Here is a 24,045-nt window from a genome sequence, read left to right as displayed (position 1 = left end):
GGAGCTGCCAAGGGACTTCAGTTATAGTACGTTATAAGTACAAATATCATAATTTTCCATGCGCTTGTTATTTAGAATGAAATTTAGACACTTTTGTCAACATTATTTTTGCTTTTAAGTTCTTCTTATATGCTTTTAGTAATATTTGTATAATGTTTCTGGTATTTCATGTAAAAAAATATCCAAAAAGTGTGGTTAGAAAATACTAATTTGGAAAATTTACTACTTTCTTGCTTTGTTATATATTTAGGAGAGCATTTATTTAAATAATGGGATTAAATATAATTTTAGGTTATCAAAACTCTTCATCAACAACTAGTTTTGAACTCAAAAGTCGGTCTAACCTGCCAAAAATGATTCTACTTGTTATAGGGCACACCTAGTGTGAAATTATACCTTTAAAAATAACATATTAAAATTTCAAATCAATATCTCAAATAGTTTTTGAGTTATAGCAATTTAAAGAGCAGCCGCTCGGTAACAGTGAAAACTATCATTTTATCTTTAAATGCGTTTTTCTCGAAACAGCATTTTCCGAATTTGCTGCAGTGATTACTTAAAAATAAATGATCTGATCACTATCTGTTTTTTTTACATGTTCTATATATAGTTCTCCGTTTTTGATCTGATCAAAAAATCGAATTTTGGCAGGCCAAAAACGACCAAAATTTTGGGTACAATTCGACTATTTTTTTTTTAAAACGCCGCCATATTGTCAATTTTTAATTTTTTTTAATCGTAGGTTATTGTACAGACAATATTATCTAGTTTAGCGAGAATTTTTTTTTTTACATTTCATCCACGGAGAAGGCCGGAATCACTGCAGCAGTGAAGGACCTTTTTTCGGGCCGTTGGAGATCGAGTATAACTTAAAAAATATTTAATTTTTTTTTTCAAAAATTTCACTGCATATTCTTGAAACATGTATAAATATATTCTTAAAATTTTGAAATAATTGATAAAGTATTTTTTTTTTAATAAAAATTCCCAAAAATCACCTTTTTTTAGGCAATTACACTAGGTGTGCCCCATTTCGAAGAACACTTATTATAATAATCCTCTATGTAATCAATTTAAGTATCAAATCTTTGAAGAAATATTTAAGATTGCTTTTAGGTGCTAGGTGAGTTTCAAAATTCTATAAATTTGAAAAAAAATTCTTATTATTAGGTCTACTCTAGGGTCAAGCACTGGTCGATTAAATCGTTTTATATCGATCTTTGACATTTGTGTCAACATCAACCCAACAAAATATTTGTAGAGATCTGTTTGCATCTCAAACTTATTCTCAAAACTAAACATGTCACTTTTTGAGCCGAATTCTCGACATTTGCGGGAATGTCTCTAGGGTCAAGCACTGGTCGATTAAATCGATTAAATCATTTTATATCGATCTGGGACATTTGTGTCAACATCGACCCAACAAAATATTTGTAGAGGTCTGTTTGTATCCCAAACTTATGTCACTTTTTTGACCCGAATTCTCGACATTTGCACGGAATACGCATGCTGTCAGAAAGATGGTCAAAAGTAGTAGCTAGCGACGGCCAATATTTTGAATAACATTTTTGTAACCGTTTTTATACAAAATAGTCTTAAATTAAAAAAACGGCGGAAGTTTTTCTCTAAAATATTTTTTTTAAGTCGGTGGACAAGATTTCTCGAAAAGTTACGAACGAAGCATTTTTTATATTTTTATTACAACTATTTTAAAAGACAATATATGTCGAATATTTGGCAAAAAAATTAGTCATGTGTCAAAAACTCAAAATTTAATTGTTTTCTTCGATACATATCGAGATTTATCCATTTACTACCGAAATATTTTTGGTTTATTGATTTTAGATGAACCAACTATGAGTTATGCTGTCCACAGCAGGAGTTTTTTTAGACGTCAAGAGAGTTGATATTGTTAAAATACCCTTGTTTTCAACCTCTGAAACTCACCTATCAACTAAAAAACGATTTAAAAATGACAAAGGGTATAATTTATCCCGTTAAGATGGTCCATTTAATCAAAATTGTAGTATCTTTGAAAGAAATTGTTTTGAACAAAAAAATGTTTTTTCTTGATAAAAATATACCTCACTTTAAAAATTAAAAACTCAAAATGATTTGACAAATCTCAGTAATCATTTCATAAAATAGGGGTACGGAAGTAATTTAGACATATTGTTGAAGAAATTTGCGGAGATTTTGAATTTATTTTCTCAAAGCAATGCTTTTTTTTTAGAGTTTCTTACAAAAAAATATTTGGAAAATATAGCATTGAATCATTACATTTCAACTTGAAATTTCAGAAGATTTACACAAATTGTAGTTTGATAGAGTCGTAAAATGCTTTTTAATACGAAAATTTTTGATTTCATTAACCTCAATCTACGAGGTGTGTTCAAAAAATAACGGGAATTTTCGTTTTTTTTTTTTTTTAATTATTCATTCGTCTTAGGTGTTCAGAAATTTATCACTTATGTATTCGGGTATATTTTTCTTTATGGTGCAATATTTTTCTTCAATATACTAGGAAGTACTTTCTGCCACAAAAGATTTCATAGAAAATATTAAATTTCACTATCCTACACTAATTTTTTTCGCAAAACTGATGACAAATTTCTCTTATCATGCGCAAATACTTAAGTCACCTACTTTTCCCTGATAACTCTAAAATTAAAGTCGAAGCAGGTCGCACATGTGATACGCTCGTGTTAAGCGACACAGTCAACAAAAACAGCAAACAATCATATGTAAACATACAAACAAACTTTTTTTTATCTATAAACTATATTATTTGCGCTTAATTAGAGTATTTCAACGAGGTTGCAAGCCAACGCCAATAAAGTGGGCTCAAAAATGCAAAGCGAAAAAAAATTGCAAAAATAACTTAATAAATTCGCAAACTCACTGTGAATTGTGAATTGTGCATTAAGTGTCTAAATTTTAGCGACCGTTAACTGCTGAAGTGTACGTATGTGATCAATGGCCGGCAGACGGACGGACGCACCGTGAAGTGTGTTTGGTGGCTAGTGGTGGTTGATTGCTCACTACTGATTGGCGTTTGACGCGCCGCGACTTGCCGCACCACTTGCCGCTCGCCAGGCTGTTTTTTAAGCCCACTTGATCCGATTCGACGCGACGCCATACAATTACAAATTACGAAGTGTGTGTGTGTGTGTGTGTGTGCTGTGGTGTGTGTATTCAGGTGAATAATGTGAAAAGGTGTCAATTGACATTCGATAAGATCACATGTTAGCCAGATCAAACACCGAGACAACCGGCGATCAGCGCCGCAAGAGAGTGCGCAAAATTACGATTATTTGGACAATGTAAACACGCTTGCGGGGCGCTATGTAATTGAAAATTAAAAGCGCATAACCGGATTCGCTGACATTTCACTGAAAATAGCAAGAGATGGAGTCAAAAAAAAATAGTTGCTTGGTCATTGCACTCGCTTTTTGGTGTGGGGGTTCAATGCAAATTATCGTCCAAAAAATTTTATTTTTTGAATTTTTGAAAATTTGCAAGCTAATCACGTTGTAAATCTCAAAATACACCCACTAACTGTTTAACTAACAAAACATTGTCTGCAACAAACCGCCTTGCATTTTGCATATACCAACACACACACACACATTGAGATTTTCGCAGCCACCAATTGCAATTGCAAATCGGTTAAATGTTACTTTCCCTTTCTCCAATAAAATTCAAATCAAATTTAAAATGTACAAGAAAAAGTGAGAAATTCAGCAACTCTACAAAAAAAAAGTGAAAAAAAGCGCGCCAATGAAAATTATAGTCTCATACAAGTTTCTACTCAATATCAGAAATCATCAATCTGAAAATCACATAAAGCTCATTCAGGCACGTAAATTCATTTCACTAAACACACACTTACCCACATACAAACAAACATACAAAGCTACATACTAACCGCACTGGGGAAAAGCGCGACCACATGGCGGCCCGGCCCCTTGATGCCACTACAGCCCACCAGCGTTCGCTGCAATTGCAGTAAACCAGCACGAAATCATAAAAAATAATAGTAATCAAACTCACACACACACACACACACACGTACACAACGGTAAATGAAAAAGTTGAGTGTCCAAAAATTGTTGGCCGCCTGTGGCAGCCAACGCGTGCAGCAGCAACAACAGCGGCGGCAGCCGGTGCCACACTGCCTTTTTTCTACCAGCTTGCAACTCGTAAAATACCCGTACAAGCTCGTACTAACGGCTCGTAGCTGTGATCGCGTATTTCGCTTTTACTTGCAGCGTCGCGGCCAAACAAATAAGCAAGATTTACAGTTTTGGTTATGTCCGTCCATACAAATGTACGCCGCGTGTGCAATAAAATTTGACTTTAATTTCTTTCAAATCGCATAAAATTCAAAAATATGTCAGACACATTCGGACAGGTTCCGCATACAGCTTTCGTAGAAGGAAAAACTATGTTATCCATTTTGCTCAGTCAGTTTCCAGTTCTCGCCTTTGGAAATGTATTATAATAAATTTTCCTTTCTCTCCGGGAGTGTGTCACTCTTAATCAATTCTGCGTATTATCATATGTAAGTACATACATATATCTTCAAGTCTTACTAAAGATATTTCAGTGATATTAGTTACCATTAAATCGCCATTTGATCCACTCCAGTCGATATCTAATTGTATTAGTATCGATTCTCTATTCCGATTCTCAGTCTCGTTTCTATACTTTATTCGCTTTTCCTCAAGAATGTTCTAACGTTATGTTTGGGTTAACGTTCTAAAAATTCCGCTGTACGAAAATACAGTAGAACTTCTATAACTCGCGTCTATAACTCGAAGTTCTACATAACTCGAACTCTTGAATTGACAATAGAAGTCAAATTTCATACAAATTGCGTTCCGTAACTCGGAAGTCTCTCTAACTCGAAAGATTTTTGTGCATTATGGTGATTCGAGCTAGGCAAGTTCAACTGTACTTGGGATCATGACAATTTTTTTTTTCATTCAAACGTAAGTTGGTGTCAGATATATGCTTTTTAGATATGTGAGACCTTTATAGTGTCACCATTTTTTCTGTGCCTATTTCTCAGCTTCTACATATTCTCCATTTATCGCTTTGCCTTGTGAACTACACACTTTTTATGTTTAAAGATCAGGTTGGAGCATAAGCAAGAGTTTATAGGTTACTTTGGAGTTTACCTTGAAACACTACTCATAAAGACGTAGTTTAATATACAACTTTTTCCTGTTTTTTTACTTCAACACCCCTTTTTGGTGTTTAGAAGACAAAACCATATTTTACAAAAAAAAAATTGGTCTCATTGAAAACTTTCGTCGTACTGCTGATCGAGAGTATAAATAAACAAAAGTTATATTATACTCAAGGTCTACAACTGAAAAGTTTATCCTTTGAAGGCAGCTCTATAAACCGAAATGTAATCGCGACGAACGCCGTTTCAAATTGATAAGGTTATAGAAGACAATTTCGGAACTTTACAATGTTAACAAAATGTAAATTTCTAGAAAAAAATGAGAGCAATCACACCTGATAACCAATGTCAAATCTATCTCTCAATATAACTTTTGGATAAAAAGCTTCTCGTCAGTATTCAAAAAGTGTTCCGTTGTGTTTTGCAGAGTATCTAGTCACTAAAAGTGAAATAAATATAAATTAAACATAGTTAAGTCGGAAGAAGGATTCAGCATCACTCCTTAATGTGATCTCTACAGTTTTGAGAGCTTCCAAATAAAATATAAATAAGAAAACTTTAGTTCACTCTCTGAGTGTTTTATTGGTCAAAATGACCTCAACACTTGACCTTTAAACCTTCAAATATATTAGATAATGGCCAAACTTGGAATGTATAGGTAGTTCTGAGAGAATATTTTCATATATTTTTCAATACATGGATCAAATAAAAAGTTGTTCGTATTTTTTGCCTTCAGCTGCTGTTAGACTCAGGTAAGCTGAGTTTTTATAGGAGTGCGTGCCTGAACACTCAAGAATCCGTGCACACTTCGACTTCATCCCGAGGTTATTGAACTTTCACTATATCTCCCGGCCTAGCTCTGGCAACAACTTTTCTACTCTTATTCCTTCGAGGAGGTTTGGGTAGGAAGGAGTAAGCTTCTTCACGGATGGGTCAAAGTTGACGGGAATGGTAGGTGGGGGAGTTTACTGTCGGGAACTTTTTATCAACTTAAGCTTCAGACTTCTCGACTATTGCAGCGTTTTTCAAGCGGAAGTGGCTGCTATCAAGGCGAGATCAAGACAAATATTTCTGGGATCTCACTGTTTGAACAACCGCGCGATCTTGCGGATATAGAAGTCAAAAATCTCTGCAGTGTTGAATTTTAATACCTAATCAACAGTACTGATCCTGGCTTCACAAAGGACTATCACTTATAGTCTAAGTGTGTTTTAGCACTGGAAAAAGCCTTGCGTTCAGGTTATAATTCTTTTAAATATTTGAAATGAAAAAATGGATTTTGGATAAATATTTTTTTATTTTTGTTTTTACATGATTCAATCCATTGCACTCTTAACCTTGTGCCTTTTTTGTTGCTGTTTCCCTACTCATTTTGGTATTATGCCGCATAAGTACCTGCTCTACAGTCAAAATCGCATTAAAAAACACCAAAAAAACAAAATCAACTCAGGAAATCTTAGCGAAAAAAACTGAATTTGCATTTAACATGCAAACGAGTGCATACGAAACACAACAACAACAAACTCGATAGTAGTCAAAAACCACAACGCCCACCGCCTCGCCAAACGGGCGAAAAATGTGAATATTTCATTGAGGAAAAATTTAACATATGCATAAGTGAGTATGTATGTGTGTGTGTGTGTCTGTGTAATATTTCTATGAATTTCACATTAAGTAAATGTAATAAATGCAGTGAGTGGCGGCGCGTGCGTTGGCCGAAAGGTGATAAAAAACTGGTCAGAATAAAATGAAAAAAAAAAAAAACAAAATTTTCAGAATTTGGAGCGGAAATGTAAATTGAGTAATTGAGCGGCCCACACACGCGTCGACATGCGATAAAACATGGTACGACATGGCATGGTTTTTCTTAGGAAATGCATATTTTATAAAAACAAAAACAACAACAACAAATATATTTTAATAATGAAAATAAAAGCTTTTTATGGCACAAAAAAAATGCCAAGCAATTTAATAAAGAAATAAAAAGCATAAAAATCGATGCCTAATAGTGCCGCTGTATATGGAGAAATAGATAACGCCGTTATTGCTGCAGCCGCTGTTGTCGCCGTTGACCATTATGGCGTTGAGTGATATTTAACTTAATGGTCAAAACGATGCGAAACACTCGAGTTCCTTGAGACCGCATATGGTTAGTGGCAGCTGGAGCAGCAGCAGCTTGTAATGAAATCTAAACAAATAGCAACAACAACAACAGTAGTAGTGGTAGCAGTTACAGCCAACTATGTATGTATTTATGTTGTTGTTGTTGTTGTTATTATTATTATTGTTGTTGTTGCTAGTTACTGGATGCTGCTTGTCACAATGCATTGAAGCGCTGCGACGCGTCAAAATGCTGTTGCTACCTTCGAGTGATGATGTTGCTGCTGCAGTGTTTGACCGCAGGCGGTTATGTTGCCACTGCTGTAACTGTAATACATATGAATATATAAAAATAAAGTGGCCACATTGTTGTTGTTGCCTAAAAATGGCCAAGTTTTGACCAAATGCAGACGCGCTGCTGCAATAACTTGTACGACCATTTGGAAGCCCACATCTCTGCATATGTACATTTGAATATGTGTGTGTCTGTATGTAGTCTATGTATATCTTCAAATAAGTAGTTATTTGTGTGTGTGTATGTGTGTAAGCGCGCAAATGTTGCTTAACTCCATTGCGCAGCAGCAACCATATGAATAATATGCGCGCGCTACTATATTTTACAGACTTATGAGTGCGCAATTGGTAATAACGGCCTAAAGCAACAACAACAACAGCAATAACATACAACAGCTAAAAACAGCTAAAAACAGCAGCAGCCGCAGCAAGTAACAACTTCTTTTTCAGCTGAAATGTGCGCATTTTGACATGAGTCCATTGTACCGTGTGGCATGATGCTTGTTGTATGCGCTGCCGCCGCCCCTGATACCCCTTATACCCACTACGTGTATACTAAACTATACTATATATGGCCGCTAGCTTGCCAGACCATTTGGCATGATGGCCTCTGCGCTATTCCGTTTACTTGTTCAACCGTGCGTCCATCCGTACGTCCAAGTATCTGCTGCCTCCGCTGTCGCCGACGTGCAGCTTGTTATGGCCATGTGAGAGAAATTTCGCCAAATCGGACGTGCGTGCTGCTTGCGCCGCCGACTGGCACATTATGGGAATGCGCGAGCATAATAGTAGCATTGAGAAGGCCATAGCAGACAAATGGTGCATATGAGACACATACATATACATATATACACATACCCACACTCTTACAAACATCAGCACACATATGTAAGTAAATGAAAGAAATGATTTGGCATCGAATTGGTTGATGAAAGTAAGAAATATGCTACAAAAACAACAAAACAGTCAAACATGAAAGCATCAGCTTAGCAAAAACAAAGAAAATACAACAACAACAAAAAGTTGAATAAATATTTGTTCAAGTGATTCTATGCTCGGCATTTTTTCTTTTTGGCAAGACATGACAGTTGCAGCGTGCGATGCCGCACAATACCTTCTAGTGCGTCTTTTATGGCATTTTGTTACCTGAAGTCAAAATCTAAATTGAATACAGAAGCCTCATTAAGGTAGAAAAAACAACAGCAAACGTTGTCTGAGTCTGTGGAATGTGCGCACAAAACTAAACACTTCCTTCCAACAAATGTTGGTATGTATATGTATGTATGTATAAGAAAATAATGCATTGCATTCGTAAAAAGAAAAGAAATTATAAATAGCTGCAATGTATTTCTAAGAAATCATGTTTATTTGTTAGGATGTATGGCAAGAAGGAATTTCAGGAATGCCAATTTTTTATTGTATCAGTTTGGTGAGTGTGCCTGTGAATCATCGACTGTAACTCAATCAAAGGACCTTTGAAATGTTCTAAGCACGTTTGAGACAAGCTATAGCATAATGACATACATACATACCTATTTTTCAAAATACGAAAAATGAGAAGGACCGCTTCACGCCGACTGATGCCAAACTGAGTGGCTCTCTATCAATATTTCTCTCTAATTTCATGCTAAAGAGACCCATTCGTGATGAAGCATTGAATTTCCAAAATTTATTAAATATTTTATAACAAAGTATAATCACTGATGACTACTGTCTTTCAAAAATTTAATCAAACATCAGAAAAATACTATTAAGGGAGGTCTTAACTGAATTTCTATAACCTTATAGGAAGAATTCTAGTTTGTCATAAAAAGGTTTAAAACCCTTAACACTTAACTTAATATATGCTGTTTGTTTCCACGTTAGTCCAATATAATTAACTGGAAACGACAATCCGGTCCAAGGATGGAATCCGGTTCAACGATTTTCAAATCGACAGCGTTTCTTAAAATGTTTCCTGCAGCTACTACATAACAAAAAAAAACCGTAAAGTAGAGTGAGATTAAAACATTCTGAGAATAATGTAAAAATCTTTTCTAAACTTTGGATCTTCGTCCTTAACTTTTTAAGTCAGAAAATACCTAATATTGACAAGGAAACTGGTAGCTCACTACTGAGTTGGAACCCTATCGGAGGAACTCAAAATAAATACGGCTATGATAAGTTCATCTGGCAATAAATTAGGTTCTATAGATGTTTCGTGATATTGGAATCACACATGAGATACTAAAGACAAGGTTCTATGTCAGAAAATTCCTGTAGTTGGATAATATGTATTAATAGAGCGCCTTGAGGTCATCACATATCTGTTTTGGGCGCTTTATTACTGTTCCCGCTAGTTTAGCTGGGTAATTGAAGGAGTGAGATCCAATTTGTATCGACCTTGATCGTCAAATGGCGGTACATTAAAAAAAAGTGTTCAAATGATCTCATCTCGAATTTCGAATCAAACAAATTCTAGCAACCAGTAAGGGTTTTAGCCTTACCACATGAATCTCGACAACAGATTATATATATATTTGGCGTAGGAACCGCTTTAAGCGATTATAGCCGAATCCACCAGAGCGCGCCACTCATTCCTCCTTTTTGCTTTTTGGCGCCAATTGGAAACACCAAGTGAAGCCAGGTCACTTTGCACTTGGTCTTTCCACCGGAGTGGAGGTCGTCCTCTTCCGCGGCTTCCTCCAGCGGGTACTGCATCGAATACTTTCAGAGCTGGAGTGTTTTCTTCCATCCGTACAACATGACCTAGCCAGCGTAGCCGCTGTCTTTTTATTCGCTGAACTATGTCAATGTCGTCGTATAAATCGTACAGCTCATCGTTCCATCGCCTGCGGTATTCGCCGTTGCCAATGTTTAGAGGACCAAAAATCTTGCGCAAAACCTTTCTCTCGAAAACCCCAAGAGTCGTCTCATCGGATGTTGTCATCGTCCACGCTTCAGCGCCATACATCAGGACGGGAATAATGAGCGACTTATAGAGTTTGATTTTGGTTCGTCGAGAGAGGACTTTACTTTTCAATTGCCTACTCAGTCCAAAGTAGCACCTGTTGGCAAGAGTGACAACAACAGATTAGAGACCTAAAATATTTTGAATCTCGTGCTATTAGATTATTACACTCTTAAAAGTAACACTAGAATTCGTCGACTTTTTTGTATCTAACTCTGGTCATATTTTCGTTGGAATAGAAGGTTTAAAAGTTTAAATTAACCTCGCCCATGAAAAATCATAATTAAAGCCAGTTACAAATATTTAAAGCCTCTGTGCTTATTCTTAACATCATTATTCGCGTCTTTGTAGGTTATATTTTTAGTCATTAACACTTTAAACCGCAACTACCTCACTAAGAAGATACGTTTAATTTCTTAAACTACATTTAGCCCAGCCTTGTTTTAAACACTTTCTTCTTAAAAACCTGATTTTATAACCAACATTTAACACTACAACAACAACTACAGAAACAAATATACAGCAAACACTCTTACAGCAATTAAAAGTAAATTTAGCGCTGTCCACAACACTTGAACTTCCTCTTTTCAACCTTTTAGAAATATGAATTGCCAGCGATTTTTTTTGCTTTTATTTTTTATGGTTTCTTTGGGAAAAGCATAAGTCATAGCATAAACTTTCGACTTTGAAGAAATGTGATGAGTTTTTGCTGTCTTCAAGCCAATCAACAACAGAGTATGTAAAGTAGTAACACCGCACCCATTTCACTGCCCGCTCTATGACCCCTTTGTGGCCTAAATAAGTCATGAGCGCAATAAGAATTTCGTATACTGGCGGGTTTTTATAACCAAATAAAATAGGTTACATGCAGAGTTAACGAGGAATGAGTACGAGTATAGATTCCATGCAGGAACTATTTCGAGTGGAGAGAAATTTGAAGTAGTTGAAGTTCGTGATTCGACTTCGGTGTTATACAAGAAGTATAGAATCTTTTCAGAATCCACTTTCAGTCACATTCAATCTACTTTCGCTTATACAATTCTTCTATATATATTTTTTAAGATTCTCTAGTTTCCCACAGGGTATATTCCTACTATATGGCTCATATACGTACATACATATAGAGTAATACATATCAGTTAAATACATACGATAACAATAATAATGTGCAGTAAATGTAATGATTCCAAAGTATCGGCCTGTAATAATATTATGATATGAGCGAGCATGAATATGAGTGGACTGGGTGCCAACTCATGCCGATGACTATCGGAATCATTTAATATTATTTTCAAACATGTGTCTTCTGAGTAGCGCATAGACAAAGAATGTTCGTATTCTTTCAAAGTGCTCTATATTTGCAAGAAGAAGAATAAGAGTAAGTGTGTTCGTGGAATTGGTAAAACAATGAAATCGATTGTTCACCTTTGATGAGTAGCGGTTCTTAATTGTTATTATTGTATGATTTTGATAGATATGAGTGTGAGTCAGTCACAAATATACGATGTGGCACAAATTGAAAACTACATTAGTGTAATTGTATCATGTGTCGTCTTCATTCTATTTAACAAGATATTGTATGTATGTACATATATATATATATAAAGTATTTTCATATGTTTCTAAGCTCAATAATCATTAAAATATTGTGAAGAAAAGAAAATTGAGCAATTCTATCGAAAAATTGCATCATATCTAAGAATGCTTTGATGTTTTTCTTTCTATATTAGAGTAAAATATCTCTTAATGCATCCCAGAGATACTGTCTTAAAATTCTTAAAATAATATTTTGAAGATTTAGATCGATCTAAGTGTAGCTGTATACAACTAATATAGAATCCGTTTGGAATAAAATCGAAATTAGGTTCTCAAAATGTATTATCACTATTGTCAGAGAACGTTTTTGTTATTTAAGAATCATCAATTTAATTTTTTGACAATGTTCCAAAGAGTTCTGTCGAAAGGTTTTGCTATAAAGGTAATTGGTAATGAGATATTAAATTCCGTCGATATTTTCGATATTGTTCCAAAGAGATCTAGTGAGAAATTTTACTCTTACAATTAACCGGATATGAAACTTGGATCTTTCAAGTCAATACCGAGTCTTTGGAACAATGCAATGATTGAATTTCAAAATCCACTATTGAGTTGGGACAATTTTAATTCGGATAGGCGATTAGGGTAGTATTTTTCTTGCGTATTGGAGAGACAATATCATTAGATTTTCGTGAAGAAAAGTCATTGTACTAAAAATTTTAAGTTTAAAAATTGAAACCCAAAGGATTATTTTTAGAACATTTCTAGTCTTGTTGAGAATAAATTAGGTTAGGTCTTTAGTAAAGAAAAGTTAATTTTGATATCCTAAATATTATATCGGGGTAGATATGATCCAGGTAGATATGATCTAGATTAGATCGATGAACAATATTCTTAATAAAAAACAATCGTGTTAGAACACCATAGGAGACTATCCTTAAGAAGATACAAAAGAAAAAATTATCCTCTCATCTAAATTGAAAATCTCTAATTGACTTTTATTGTGTTCAAAAAACGTTTTATAAGAGAATTGGTATATCAACCATTGTTGCTATTAATTAATACTTCCATGACAGCAAAAAAATGTCAAAAATCTTACGCTGCAGCTGTAGTCCTACACAAACGCCAAAAAAAAAAAAAATATTTTCTGCAGTTTACTTTGGAAGTGAGCTACTTCTTTACTTTGAAGTCGGCAATTAATTCGCTTATTGTTCTAACCTCTCTATTTACCCCTCAAATTGCGTCAACACATTTCGCTTATTGCCTTTTGCACCCCATTTCGATTACTCAGACCAACAGTCCAACTGAGTGCAGCAGATGTCGTTTGCATTGCATCATTGCAAGAATTTTATCGAATTCTATTGATCTTCAAATGGTTGTTTGTCTTTCGGCTGGCTGACTGGCTGGTACACAAAAACTGCAAAAGCCTGCGGCCACTTTCCTCTTTTCACAATTTTACGCTTTCACCTTTTACAGTTACCCCTATGCGCTCCACAAATAACTGCATATGTAGGTATGTTTGTAGAGAGGAAATGAGTAGTTGGGTTTTGTATGTTTAGCCCTTGGCAGCTGTTAGCTGTTAGCCGTCGAGCATCTGCATGTTGCATTGAAATTTCTAGTTGTATGTTGCATGTTGCAAGTATCTATGTTTGTATGTATGCAGACATACATATTAATAATAATTTCCTTTTGCCAAGCGCATTTCGAAGTGTAATGAAAAGAAAGTCTGTGGGGAGTGGAAATATGACTCGTGTTACGCGTCAATTATTGCAGAACGAAATTACAAGTATCGGCCGAATGCCAATGCAGAAGGGTGTGTGAGTGCAAAGGGGTGCTGTTGCCGCTTGAGTTTTGTGGTCTATGAAAGTGGCACACTAGTAAATAGGTACAATATGTTTGCTGGTATTAATATCGATTTACATATAAATGGTGTCAGGTAACAGAATAATAATTCATTTCTTTTTCCTCTTTTTTCTGGAATTTTAATTTAACCTTAATTGATATAATAGAGATCCTACAGTTTGAGTAGTTCAGAATTCTATATAAAGGACAATTTTTTGTTTGAGAAATGAACCTAACCCTAGTTTTCTGAAACTAACCCCACTTTTTCGACTAGTTTTTTTATTTGCTTCGCTTCATTTCTGTTAAAATTTAATCTTCTTTGCTAGTCTTCGGGAAAGTCATATTTTTTGGGATACTACTATAGAGAATATACATAGGTTTTGAAAGTAATATGTACCTTACGGGATTTTTTCCTCATAAAGTGGGTTTTGGAGCGTTTCGAAGAGACGCTGTTTAAAACGTATAAAATGATCCACCCGACACCGGAATAAATATATAAAGAATAGTAGACTAAAATTAACTTCTATAATTATGGAGATCCTGGCGCTTTGGTCAGAATGTTTCGAAAACGGGAATTTTAGATTAAAGTTTGTATGGCATCGAAGTTTCAGAACGAAAATTATATATAGTCGATCTCTATGAGCATAAAAGTACAATTCCGTGAGTAGTTTTCAGGCGAGCAGAAATTATATGATCCTTTGATGTCATACAATTATAAATCAAGTATCAATATATGAACTAGAAGAAGATATACCCATTGGACTTGCTCAAGAAACAGTTTAAAGAAACAAAAATCTAATAAGAAATTCCTCACAGGGTGTTTCTGCACAGGACTGTCATGCTAACAATGATTCTTAAAAGATAACTTAAGTCTTTGTCAAACTGAAGACCTGTTTTCGGACAAAGAATCTCATCTCATCACTTAGTTTAGAAGCCAGTTGTAGATGGAAACCACTTAAGAGAACTAAATAATCAAGAACAAAAGTCTAGGGATCTTTATCGAAGGATCTCGACTATCTTAAAGGTTGATAGGAATTTCAGCTCAATGAAGTGTGGTGTTTTTTAGATTCTTCTAATGAAAAAGAGGAGGGCAGGTGAGACAAATGCAAAATTAAAGACCGCATAAACTGATCTGTTTTTTCTTTTTCAATCGTCAAAGGTTTATGAGTTAGTACTATCCAACAAAAAGGATTTGAGCACAATAATTGAAAAAGTCATACAAGAAATGTAATCTGCTTTTAAAAAGCTAAAGATAACAATAATTAAAAAGCACTTAGCATGCTCATACACAATCAGAAACAAAGTGATTTATGCGCTTTTAAGGAAATACACACATTTCCCACACATCCTGCAGCACCTCCAAGCGCACAAAACACTCCCGTGGCACATAATCCCACATGCCACACCGTTGCAAGCGACTTTGTGTACCTTTATTGCGATGCCAGCAGCGGGCGCCAAAGCACAATGTGGTCGGCTACGCCCCTACGTGACTTTATGGCAAAGAGCGTGCATTAAAAGCAGCCAAGTCCACAAAACCAGCAGGACTAAATGGCTGGGAGTACCGACCATACACTCGTCTCACCTTGGCAGTGACATGAATTGCACGCTGTTGTTGCAACACAATATACAACTGGAGCGGTGTGGCGGCCAGGCAGGTCCTTGCACCGCGCGCAACAAATATTCAGCGCTTAACGGCAGCAGCGCCATCTAACAGCGCCTTAAAATTAGCGCATGCGCTGACGCCACAATGGTCTCAGATTGTTATTTACTGTTTCTGTGACCAACAATGCGACAGTAGTGATTGGGGCGCATTGCTGTTCGTGTTGGCTTGCAGTTAGCGCAAACGAAAGACGGTCGCAAAAGCAAAGGATTTTGGAGATTTGTAGTTTTTTCGCAGCTAAAATGAAAACGATTTAGATTTAAGTGTAGTCTTTTTTATATGAAATTTTGTACTTTTGTAATTTTGATAAGACGGCGATTATGTAACTCGTTGAGGTAAGCGCTAGAAATCGTTATCCTTTGAAGTTCGTTGGTGTATGTGTGCCACCTTGAATCACATGCAGAGTGTGTGTGTATGTGCGTGTGTGTCTAAAAAATCGATAAGAAGCGTTGTTTTTTACGCTGCTACGCCTTGTCTTCTGCTACGTACTCGTATTTATGGGATAAGGATACACAGCGGATGTGTCGGCCGGAGTAGGTAAGCGTGAGAGTCGGTCAATGTTGGTGCGGCATGCACTTTTTATGTTGCTACATATCCGGTTGTGAATTGAGTGCAAGTGTCTATGCTGGCTATTACAAATAAAATACAATTTCCGTTAAGATAATTAATCCTTTTACTTTCCCTTCTGCTCACCAGGTCATAACACCGCAGCGTTACGGTGATGTTTACATCTACAATTGTCCGGCAGCAGCAATCCCTTACAGTCGTCACAGTCAGCCGAGTCAACAGTTACAACAGCAACAACAACAACTCTATAGCAACCAAAGTATCTATCAGAACATCTCCATGATGTCGGCGACTGCGGCGAATGGCAGCGGCAGCGAGTTCGAGACCTACGATACACCAAAACCGGCCACACCAGTCAATTACGATTGTCCCAAGAATGTGTGTCGAACACCAACACAATTGCGTTTCGCCGACACCGCGCAGCACAACATGAAAGTCTGCTCGACACCCATACAAGAGGAGTCCTACGATGTGCCGCGTCCGTTGAATACGCTCATCCAGCACCAGAACACATTGACGCCGAGCAGCTCCAACTCGTCTCTGCTCACCAGCGACAGCTTGAGTTTATCCTTCTCGTCATCGAATCGCTCGTCGTTGGCGAATATGCCCGATTATGATGTGCCGCGTCGCAATCCGCTGCCGGTACGCGCCGTACAGCAACAACAACTCTTGCTGCAACAACGTCAATCGCCAGCGCATGGCATGAATGGTAATTGTGCCGCGTACGATTTTCCATTGCCGTCGAACTTGAGCACACCGGTCGCGGAGAAGTCATCGCCCAATGCAACGCTGATGGCAGCCGCGGCCAGCAAAGAGTTGCCGCTGGAATTGTCGTCGGCGCTGTATACGCTGGACAAATTGCAATTTGAGGCCAAAACAGCAATCACAAAGTGAGTGGAATTTTAGTGGAACCATTTAGCAACCGTATTACAACTTCTTTTCTATTACAGATTGCTCTCCTTCGTCACGCCGAGTTGGCGCCAGCGTGAGAAACTCGAACCCGTGCTGATGGATGTCAAATTGACCGCAGTGCGCTTGCGCACCGCGCTGCATGACCTCAGCGAGTTCGGCGAAGGCGCGCTGGGCAATGCCACACGCTCCGAAGATCGCAATTTAGCGCTGAAGCTGCGTCCACATGTGCGCGCGCTGCGTGATGCCGACAAGCTGGTGCACGACACCACCGAGACGCTGGACGCGCAGGGTTGGGCCATCGAACAGCTGTTGCGCAGCGAGGAGAAATTCAAGGCCAACAACAAACCGCCCGATAGTCTCGATCAGCTGATTGCATGCGCGCAAACGCTCACCGAAGATGTGCGCCAAACCACCTCGTTCATACACGGCAATGCGTCGCTGCTGTTCAAACGCAGTTTGAGCGAGAGCGGCGCCGATGAGGAGGAGAGCGCGAAAGGCGCTAGCACAACACAAGAACAAAACACACAGAATCGCGGCAGTTCGGAGTGGGTGGAAGACTATGATTATGTGTCCTTCGAGTCGAAAGATGCGGCCGCGAAAAAGAACTCGGCGCTGCGCGAAGCAATACCGGCCAATTTGAAGAAGAATTTCGACACCGTCATCAAAGCGGCGGAGACAACCGTTATGGCCGCCTCCAATGTAACAACAACGAATGCGAGCAACAACACCAACACGAAGAAACCAGAATTAACCGTTAAGGATAAGAAACTGGTGTGCTACTATGCCGTGCAAATCTCCACACACATGGGTAATCTACAGCAAGCGATCGACTCCTTCCTGGAGACGGTGGAGAAGAATCAACCACCGAAATTCTTCATCGCCTACGGTAAATTTGTCGTGGTCAGCGCGCACAACTTGGTCACCATTGGCGACATAGTGCATCGCAATGTCTCCAAAGCCGAATTGCGTGAGAAGATTTTACGCTGCACAGACGCGCTGTCCGAGGCGCTAAAAACCTGCGTGCAAAAGTCGAAGAAGGCAGCGGCGCAATTCCCCAGCGTTACGGCGGTGCAAGAGATGGTGGACTCTGTGGTCGATATCAGTCACTTGGCGGCGGATCTCAAAGTGGCGATGCTGCAAGCGGTGCAGCTGAGCTTATAAGTTGCGGTCGCTGGTGTAGGCAACGTCACGAACTGTTAGTCGACAGTTAATGTTTGTCAAAGGCTACCAAAGTCTTCCACAAGTTGGCATGAAACCCAGTACTACTTAGAAGAGGCAGGGGTTTTTCTACACAACCGCAGCTAAGATAACTACATAGTGAATGTGCTTCAATGCTTCATGCTTCCAGCAACAATTTATATACATACATATATAATGGAGTTATAGCATATAACGGTAACTTTTTTAGCACAAACTTAGCTAACTGCTAGGCAATGAGCATGCCGACATAATCAAAAGCCAAATTCTTGTCGTTTAAATGGATATACTTAAACGGTATTGCAATAATAACAAATACATACATACATATAGCTATACAAACAAACATACATACATATACATATAAATTGACAACTATTGGAAAAGCAGTTTGTTTTAATTTAGAAAATGTGTCCCACGAACGAGAAAGGCACTTTCACTTCTTGTAAAAAACAACAAAAACACTCGAGCGTGTTTTCATATACATTTTATATGTATTTACACGCTTGTCTTTGTAATTTAGTAATTTTAATTTAATATTTAATTTTAAATGTGATATTTTAAGCGAAGTGTGTTTAAGCGATTTCGAACTTAATTGCAGAATTTCACTTGTAATTATGTAATTGCGATTGCATATTAACTTTATTTAAATTTGTTGTATATATTTCTTTACCACTGTAACATATCCTTCTTAAATTATATTATATTATTACACCACTTAAATACCGTTGTAAATTAAATTTTCATTCTTTATTTTATAATTTTAATTAAGTTATTTTTTTTCTTTTTTATCCCAAAAAGCTCGTGGAAGTGCTTACATGTAAACTGGTGTGTCATAACATTGTACATTTTGTATTTCCTAACTGTAACGCTGGCAAACGTGTGAGCGTTCACACATTTCGACATAGTCAAAAAATCTTTAAGATTAACATTATTAAGCATTTATTTTAAATTATTACAACACTATATATAAATCTATACATATATATTACATTATCAAAAATTTTATGTATTCCTATGTTAGTGAAGAAAACGAACGATACAAGTCGGCTTGGTATCCTATTGTAACTCTCTTGTAGTAGAGAGGAAATTATAAAATTCAATAAATCTTAATGTAGAGAAGAAATTATATTTGTTTTTTTTTTTTATTTATATTCTAACACAACGAGAGGGTGTTTAAGCAAGAGGAGTAGCAAGAATGTTGGTTCCAACTAAGCTGAATGGAACAAAATGTATCACCTCCTAAGGAGCCACCCAGCAAAAATTTCTCAAAACCCATTTTATTGTATCTACAACAACAAAAACAAAGTCTGGATACAAATTTAGAGTAGGGCTTAGTACAAGTTTTTAAGTTTTTTTCGTACTGCAAGCGACCTAAGGCAGAACGTGCAAAGGGCTAACCAAACAAAATCTAATTCGTGAAAAACTTACTAGAAAAGCAAAAAAGAAACCTTTCTACTCGAATTAACTTTATAGCAGATACAACGGATCAGTTTAGTTTAAGGTTCTCCCGCAATTCAAAATTTTATTGTTACATTTGGAGGTTAAGGTAAAAATTTGAGAATCATTTCTCCAAATAGTAACTTTTTTAATATCGGAAAAGAGACTTAAATAACTAAGAGTTTTGAATTCTTACGAATATGAGCATATAAGTTATGAATCCATCCATTCATATCCCCAAATAGATAATACAAGAAGTACAGGCGTCTTACTTCTATATCGAGTAGCATTAAACGAAAACTTGTTTAAAATAATGCAAAATTAGAATAATTATACAATTTCAATTTCATACTAATTACAACTACTCACTAAACTACCACTACACTACTGTTATATAGTAAAATTACTTACATCGAGCTTACACATCGTTTAATTTTAGTTGCTTTAATTGCTTAATAAATCCTACATTTGGTTGTATGCATTCGCGTTTTGATTTTACCAAAGTATATGCCGCGTCGTACCGCATACCGCGTACTAATATTAAATATGCAATAACAATGCTGGCCGCGCGCGAAACACCAGCATTACAATGCACTAACACACGACCGCGAGCCAATTCCGCGCTTTTGATGAATTTGTTTGCAGCTGGTATGACATGCGCTGAAAGTAAGGTTTCAGGCAAATCGAGACATGGCAGAAAATGTCTCACCACTTTATCACTATCCAATAGTGGGGTCTCTATACCGACACTTAAAATATGTGTTAACTTATATGCACTTATATTTTCACTATTAACAGCATCTTGTGAGCCCAAGTAGAGAAAATCGGCTAGAATGCATGCTGGTGTGGTATCTGGTTTTGTATCGACTACAAAACCATAAGATTGTGCTTGTAGCTGTTGTTGTATGGGTGTTGAGGTAGTTGCATTGGCTACGATAAAACGTTTGCCACTTTCGGTGGTTACAGTGGTTGTGGTGGCTTTCAAAGCCTTGCGCTTAGTTTGTAGCTGCTGGAGAAGACTCATTTTGTTTAACTGTTGTGGGCTGCAGCTTCAAATCATTTGCATCATAGTGCACACGACAAAGATAGAGCCCAAGTGGTGGCGAGAGCAATATGCGATGATCCCAAGAGTTTTTCGATGGTATGGTTAGCATTTGATATACAGAACGCTCTTCGATGCGCCCGGTAGCAAGCGCTAACAATGTGCCAACAATGCGTCGCACCTGCATTGAATGTGATTACTTTTGTAATAAATAAATTGCATTAAATAAAATTAATTGCACTAACTTGTTTATAAAGAAACGCTTTTGCTTTGAACTCAATTTCCCAATAATCGTAGATGCTCTCTGCCAATTCAGCATTTGCGCCAATCGCAGCTGATTTTCCAGGTTTCAGTTTAATTTCATCGATTGTACGCACTGTGTATCTAGGATGATCCCGTGTTGGACTATGTTGACGACTGACGCTCATAAAACTGCGAAAATCGTGTAAACCAAGGAACATTTGTGTTGCATCGCGCAAACGCTCTATATCGAATGTGCTATTTCTGTAAGAGAAATGTGTACAATATATATTTTATTAATTTTAGTATAAACATGTTTACATACTGTAGAAAAAGGCAGCGGTCCAGTTCTTCCACCGGTATGAACGCTTTAAAGTTTTGATTCTTTAGGCGTTCAGTATCAGTAACACCATTTTTGGCCACTGCAAACCGGTACAAGTATGTGCGTCCTCGTGCATGAAAGCGACAGTGAAAAGTGTTGGGCACTTGTTGGGTACTCAATACTCTTATAGGTAAGGCATTTTTAAGAAGCATACGATTCAAAATGCTAGTAACATTTTCAGCTTCGTAGGGCTCCGAGTTATGACGCTCTAAATCTATGTGAAGTGTTGAGTGTAATGCGTGCACACCAGCGTCGGTGCTAAAGCAAAGCAAAATTGTTATTAAAATAAGATAATACGCAATAACTAATTTGAGATGCAAATACACCAACATACCGACTTGAAAGCACCGTTTGGATTTCGTTTTTGGGATGCAACGCCCGACACGCCAACTCAATGCAGCCTTGTATTGTTTTTGTATCCACCTGAGATTCTGCAGCTTTATTTATCGTTTTCTGTATACCACTAACGAAATTATGAGGAAGAATTTATTTTTAATGTGTTGCACTAAAATAATATGAGTTATAATACTCACCGGAAATTTGTGCCAATATAGGAGATGTTTAGCAAATAGCGGTACATTTTGGCGGTTTGATTGACTTAACACACACATGTGCATTCGTGTTGCATAAACCAAATGTACCTATCAGCTGATTCGCAGCTTGTATTCCTCAGCTTTTATTCAAAAATTGTTGCTTTGAACAACTTATTGAGTATACATTCTTATTAGAATTATTACTTGCACTTGTCATTACTTTTAATTAGTAATTATTTAAGTGTTATGTGGAAATTAAGGAATAAGTAAAATAAAATTTACTAAATTTAAGCATTCGTGTCACCCGGTCTCCAATTGTAAAGTTCACTATTCCGACAAATACGAATATGAAACGAACAAAGCTAGTCAGCTGTCAATTTTTTTTCATAACCTGTCAAGTTTTTTTTACTGATATTCGGAGTAAAGTCTATAGCAGCCGCCGGTTCCATAATATCAAAATAGGCGCTCCCAAGTCGAAAATTACCGTGAAAACTAAAAAATTAGCATATAAATCATAAAATATGGCGGCATTGGATCCAACTTTTGTGAACATAAATGACAATGACGAAAATAAAGAAGTGAATGAATGGATACGTTTTGGTATGCGACTGGCAGTTAGCGCTGCACTACATCCATTTGAATATTCAAAGGTGCTTATCCAGTTGGGCTATGAACCCATACCGGCACGTCCTGGCACATCGCTTTTGGGCAAGCCAATTATGGTGTTGCCCAATATCTTCCAATACGGTTAGTGTGCAATTTACTAAATGACATATGACTGATTTGCGTCATAATGTATATGTTTACTTCTTTCCTAAAGCTGGTTACATCAGGAAAATGGATGGTTTCTATGGTTGTTATCGTGGTCTTGCGCCCAAATTGGTAGGATCCATTGTGAGCATGATTTTCAGTGAGAAAATTGCTGATAGGGTGGGACTGCCAGCAATCGATGATAAGGATAAGGACGACAATGACCTCACCGATGAAGAACTGTAAGTTACATACATATAACACAAAAATGTATATTTAATGTAATTTTTGCACTTGCAGTTACGTACAATTTAAAGTGAACCTCAAGCGTGATGTTGTGCTTAGCGTATCAGGCATTATTGTCTCACATCCGTTTCATGTAATTTCGCTACGTATGATGGCACAATTTATCGGCCGAGAAACGCTTTATCAATCAATATTTGGTTCCATTAAAGAAATCTATAAAACTGAAGGTGTTTTAGGCTTTTTCTCCGGTTTAGTTCCCAAACTGCTTTGTGATGTAGTCTGTCTGGTGCTCACAAGCACCACGGTGTTTGTGCTTAACAAATATGTTATCAAAGACAAAATTGGCAGACAGTATAATGCCGGATTCGTACAAGTACGTATAATCATACACATTTGCATTGCATTTCATATAAGTATGCTAATTTTTCGAATGTAGTTTGCATTTTCAAGCATTTTGTATCCGTTCCAAGTGGTTTCTACATGCATGTCTGTGACAGGTTCACGTTTAATGGCTGGCCGCCCACCAGTGATGCCTGAATACAACAACTGGGTCGATTGTTGGAATGACTTGCAAGCGCGTGGTGAACTTAAGCGTGGCACATCATTGTTTTGGCGGTGAGTTTAATATATATATATATATATATGATAATTTATTAATTAATTAAAATTTTATTTGCAGTTCTGTTGGTGGCTCATCAAAGCTTGTTAATGCTGGACGCCGCGCTGAATTTGCGCCTCTACCAACGATTGCAAAATACCAATAAGCCGAAGCATTACATTATATCCCCCCCCCTGAACAACGATGCATTTTGAAATACAATATTTCACCGTTGACTATCAACACAATTAGTAGATACCTAACTGCATTTTGGTAATATTATTTTTTTTTTTCTTTTATGGAAATGTGAAGCTGTGGAAAATCACAAACAAGTGCGACAGCAACATGTTGCAACCAATTATTGCTTTTACTTTCCTGAACTCAAATTAATGTAAACCGTCTGTTGATTGTAAATTAAATTAAATTAAATGAACTTAGTTCGCTAATTTTTCAATATTTGTGATTTTCTGATTATAACTGTGCGCAAAATAATGAGATAAGCCAATCTAAAGGTATACCGCATCAGTTCGAACTGAAATAAAAATTGCCGCTGTTTTGTTTT

At 36.9% G+C, this 24,045-nt stretch overlaps 4 protein-coding genes across 8 annotated transcripts in view; 2 read left to right on the top strand and 2 right to left on the bottom strand.

The window, feature by feature from the left end:
- The window catches only part of LOC105210472 (breast cancer anti-estrogen resistance protein 1), a 102,357-nt gene extending 82,974 nt beyond the window's left edge, over positions 1–19,383 (top strand). For 2 of the 4 annotated variants that reach the window (XM_029039184.2, XM_011181467.3), the window contains exons 4-5: positions 16,273–17,033; positions 17,094–19,383. In XM_029039184.2, coding sequence (XP_028895017.2) covers positions 16,273–17,033; positions 17,094–18,216 — 1,884 coding nt within the window. In that variant the 3' untranslated portion in view covers positions 18,217–19,383. Of the gene's footprint in view, positions 1–15,088; positions 15,912–15,961; positions 16,114–16,272; positions 17,034–17,093 lie in introns of those variants that run through there. The other 2 variants (XM_029039185.2, XM_029039186.2) reach the window with 2 other exon arrangements.
- Positions 1–20,716, bottom strand: part of LOC105210471 (dual specificity protein phosphatase 19) — a 117,044-nt gene extending 96,328 nt beyond the window's left edge. Inside the window, exons 1-2 of one of the 2 annotated variants that reach the window (XM_054229973.1) lie at positions 20,104–20,716; positions 18,373–19,966 (exon numbers count right to left, since the gene is read on the bottom strand). In XM_054229973.1, the coding sequence (XP_054085948.1) occupies positions 20,111–20,716 (606 nt within the window). In that variant the 3' untranslated portion in view covers positions 18,373–19,966; positions 20,104–20,110. Of the gene's footprint in view, positions 1–18,372; positions 19,967–20,103 lie in introns of those variants that run through there. The other variant, XR_008471075.1, reaches the window with a different exon arrangement.
- LOC105210470 (tRNA pseudouridine synthase-like 1) lies at positions 20,688–22,047 on the bottom strand. The gene is made up of 5 exons (XM_011181465.3): positions 21,890–22,047; positions 21,691–21,819; positions 21,300–21,614; positions 20,980–21,238; positions 20,688–20,915 (listed from the first exon to the last, which is right to left on the bottom strand). Exons 1-5 carry the CDS (start codon positions 21,934–21,936, stop codon positions 20,688–20,690), a joined length of 978 nt encoding a protein of 325 aa, XP_011179767.2. The 5' UTR covers positions 21,937–22,047.
- A 223-nt stretch (positions 22,048–22,270) lies between these two features.
- Positions 22,271–23,939, top strand: LOC105210469 (mitochondrial carrier homolog 2). The gene is made up of 5 exons (XM_011181464.3): positions 22,271–22,636; positions 22,710–22,881; positions 22,940–23,258; positions 23,322–23,500; positions 23,565–23,939. Exons 1-5 carry the CDS (start codon positions 22,411–22,413, stop codon positions 23,647–23,649), a joined length of 981 nt encoding a protein of 326 aa, XP_011179766.1. The 5' UTR covers positions 22,271–22,410; the 3' UTR covers positions 23,650–23,939.
- The last annotated feature ends 106 nt before the right edge of the window (positions 23,940–24,045 follow it).

This window comes from Zeugodacus cucurbitae, chromosome 4, assembly GCF_028554725.1.
Source record: "Zeugodacus cucurbitae isolate PBARC_wt_2022May chromosome 4, idZeuCucr1.2, whole genome shotgun sequence".
In the NCBI taxonomy this organism is placed as follows: Eukaryota; Metazoa; Arthropoda; class Insecta; order Diptera; family Tephritidae; genus Zeugodacus; species Zeugodacus cucurbitae.
Note: the sequence above shows the minus strand (reverse complement) of the source record. Positions and strands in the feature narration are given on the sequence as shown.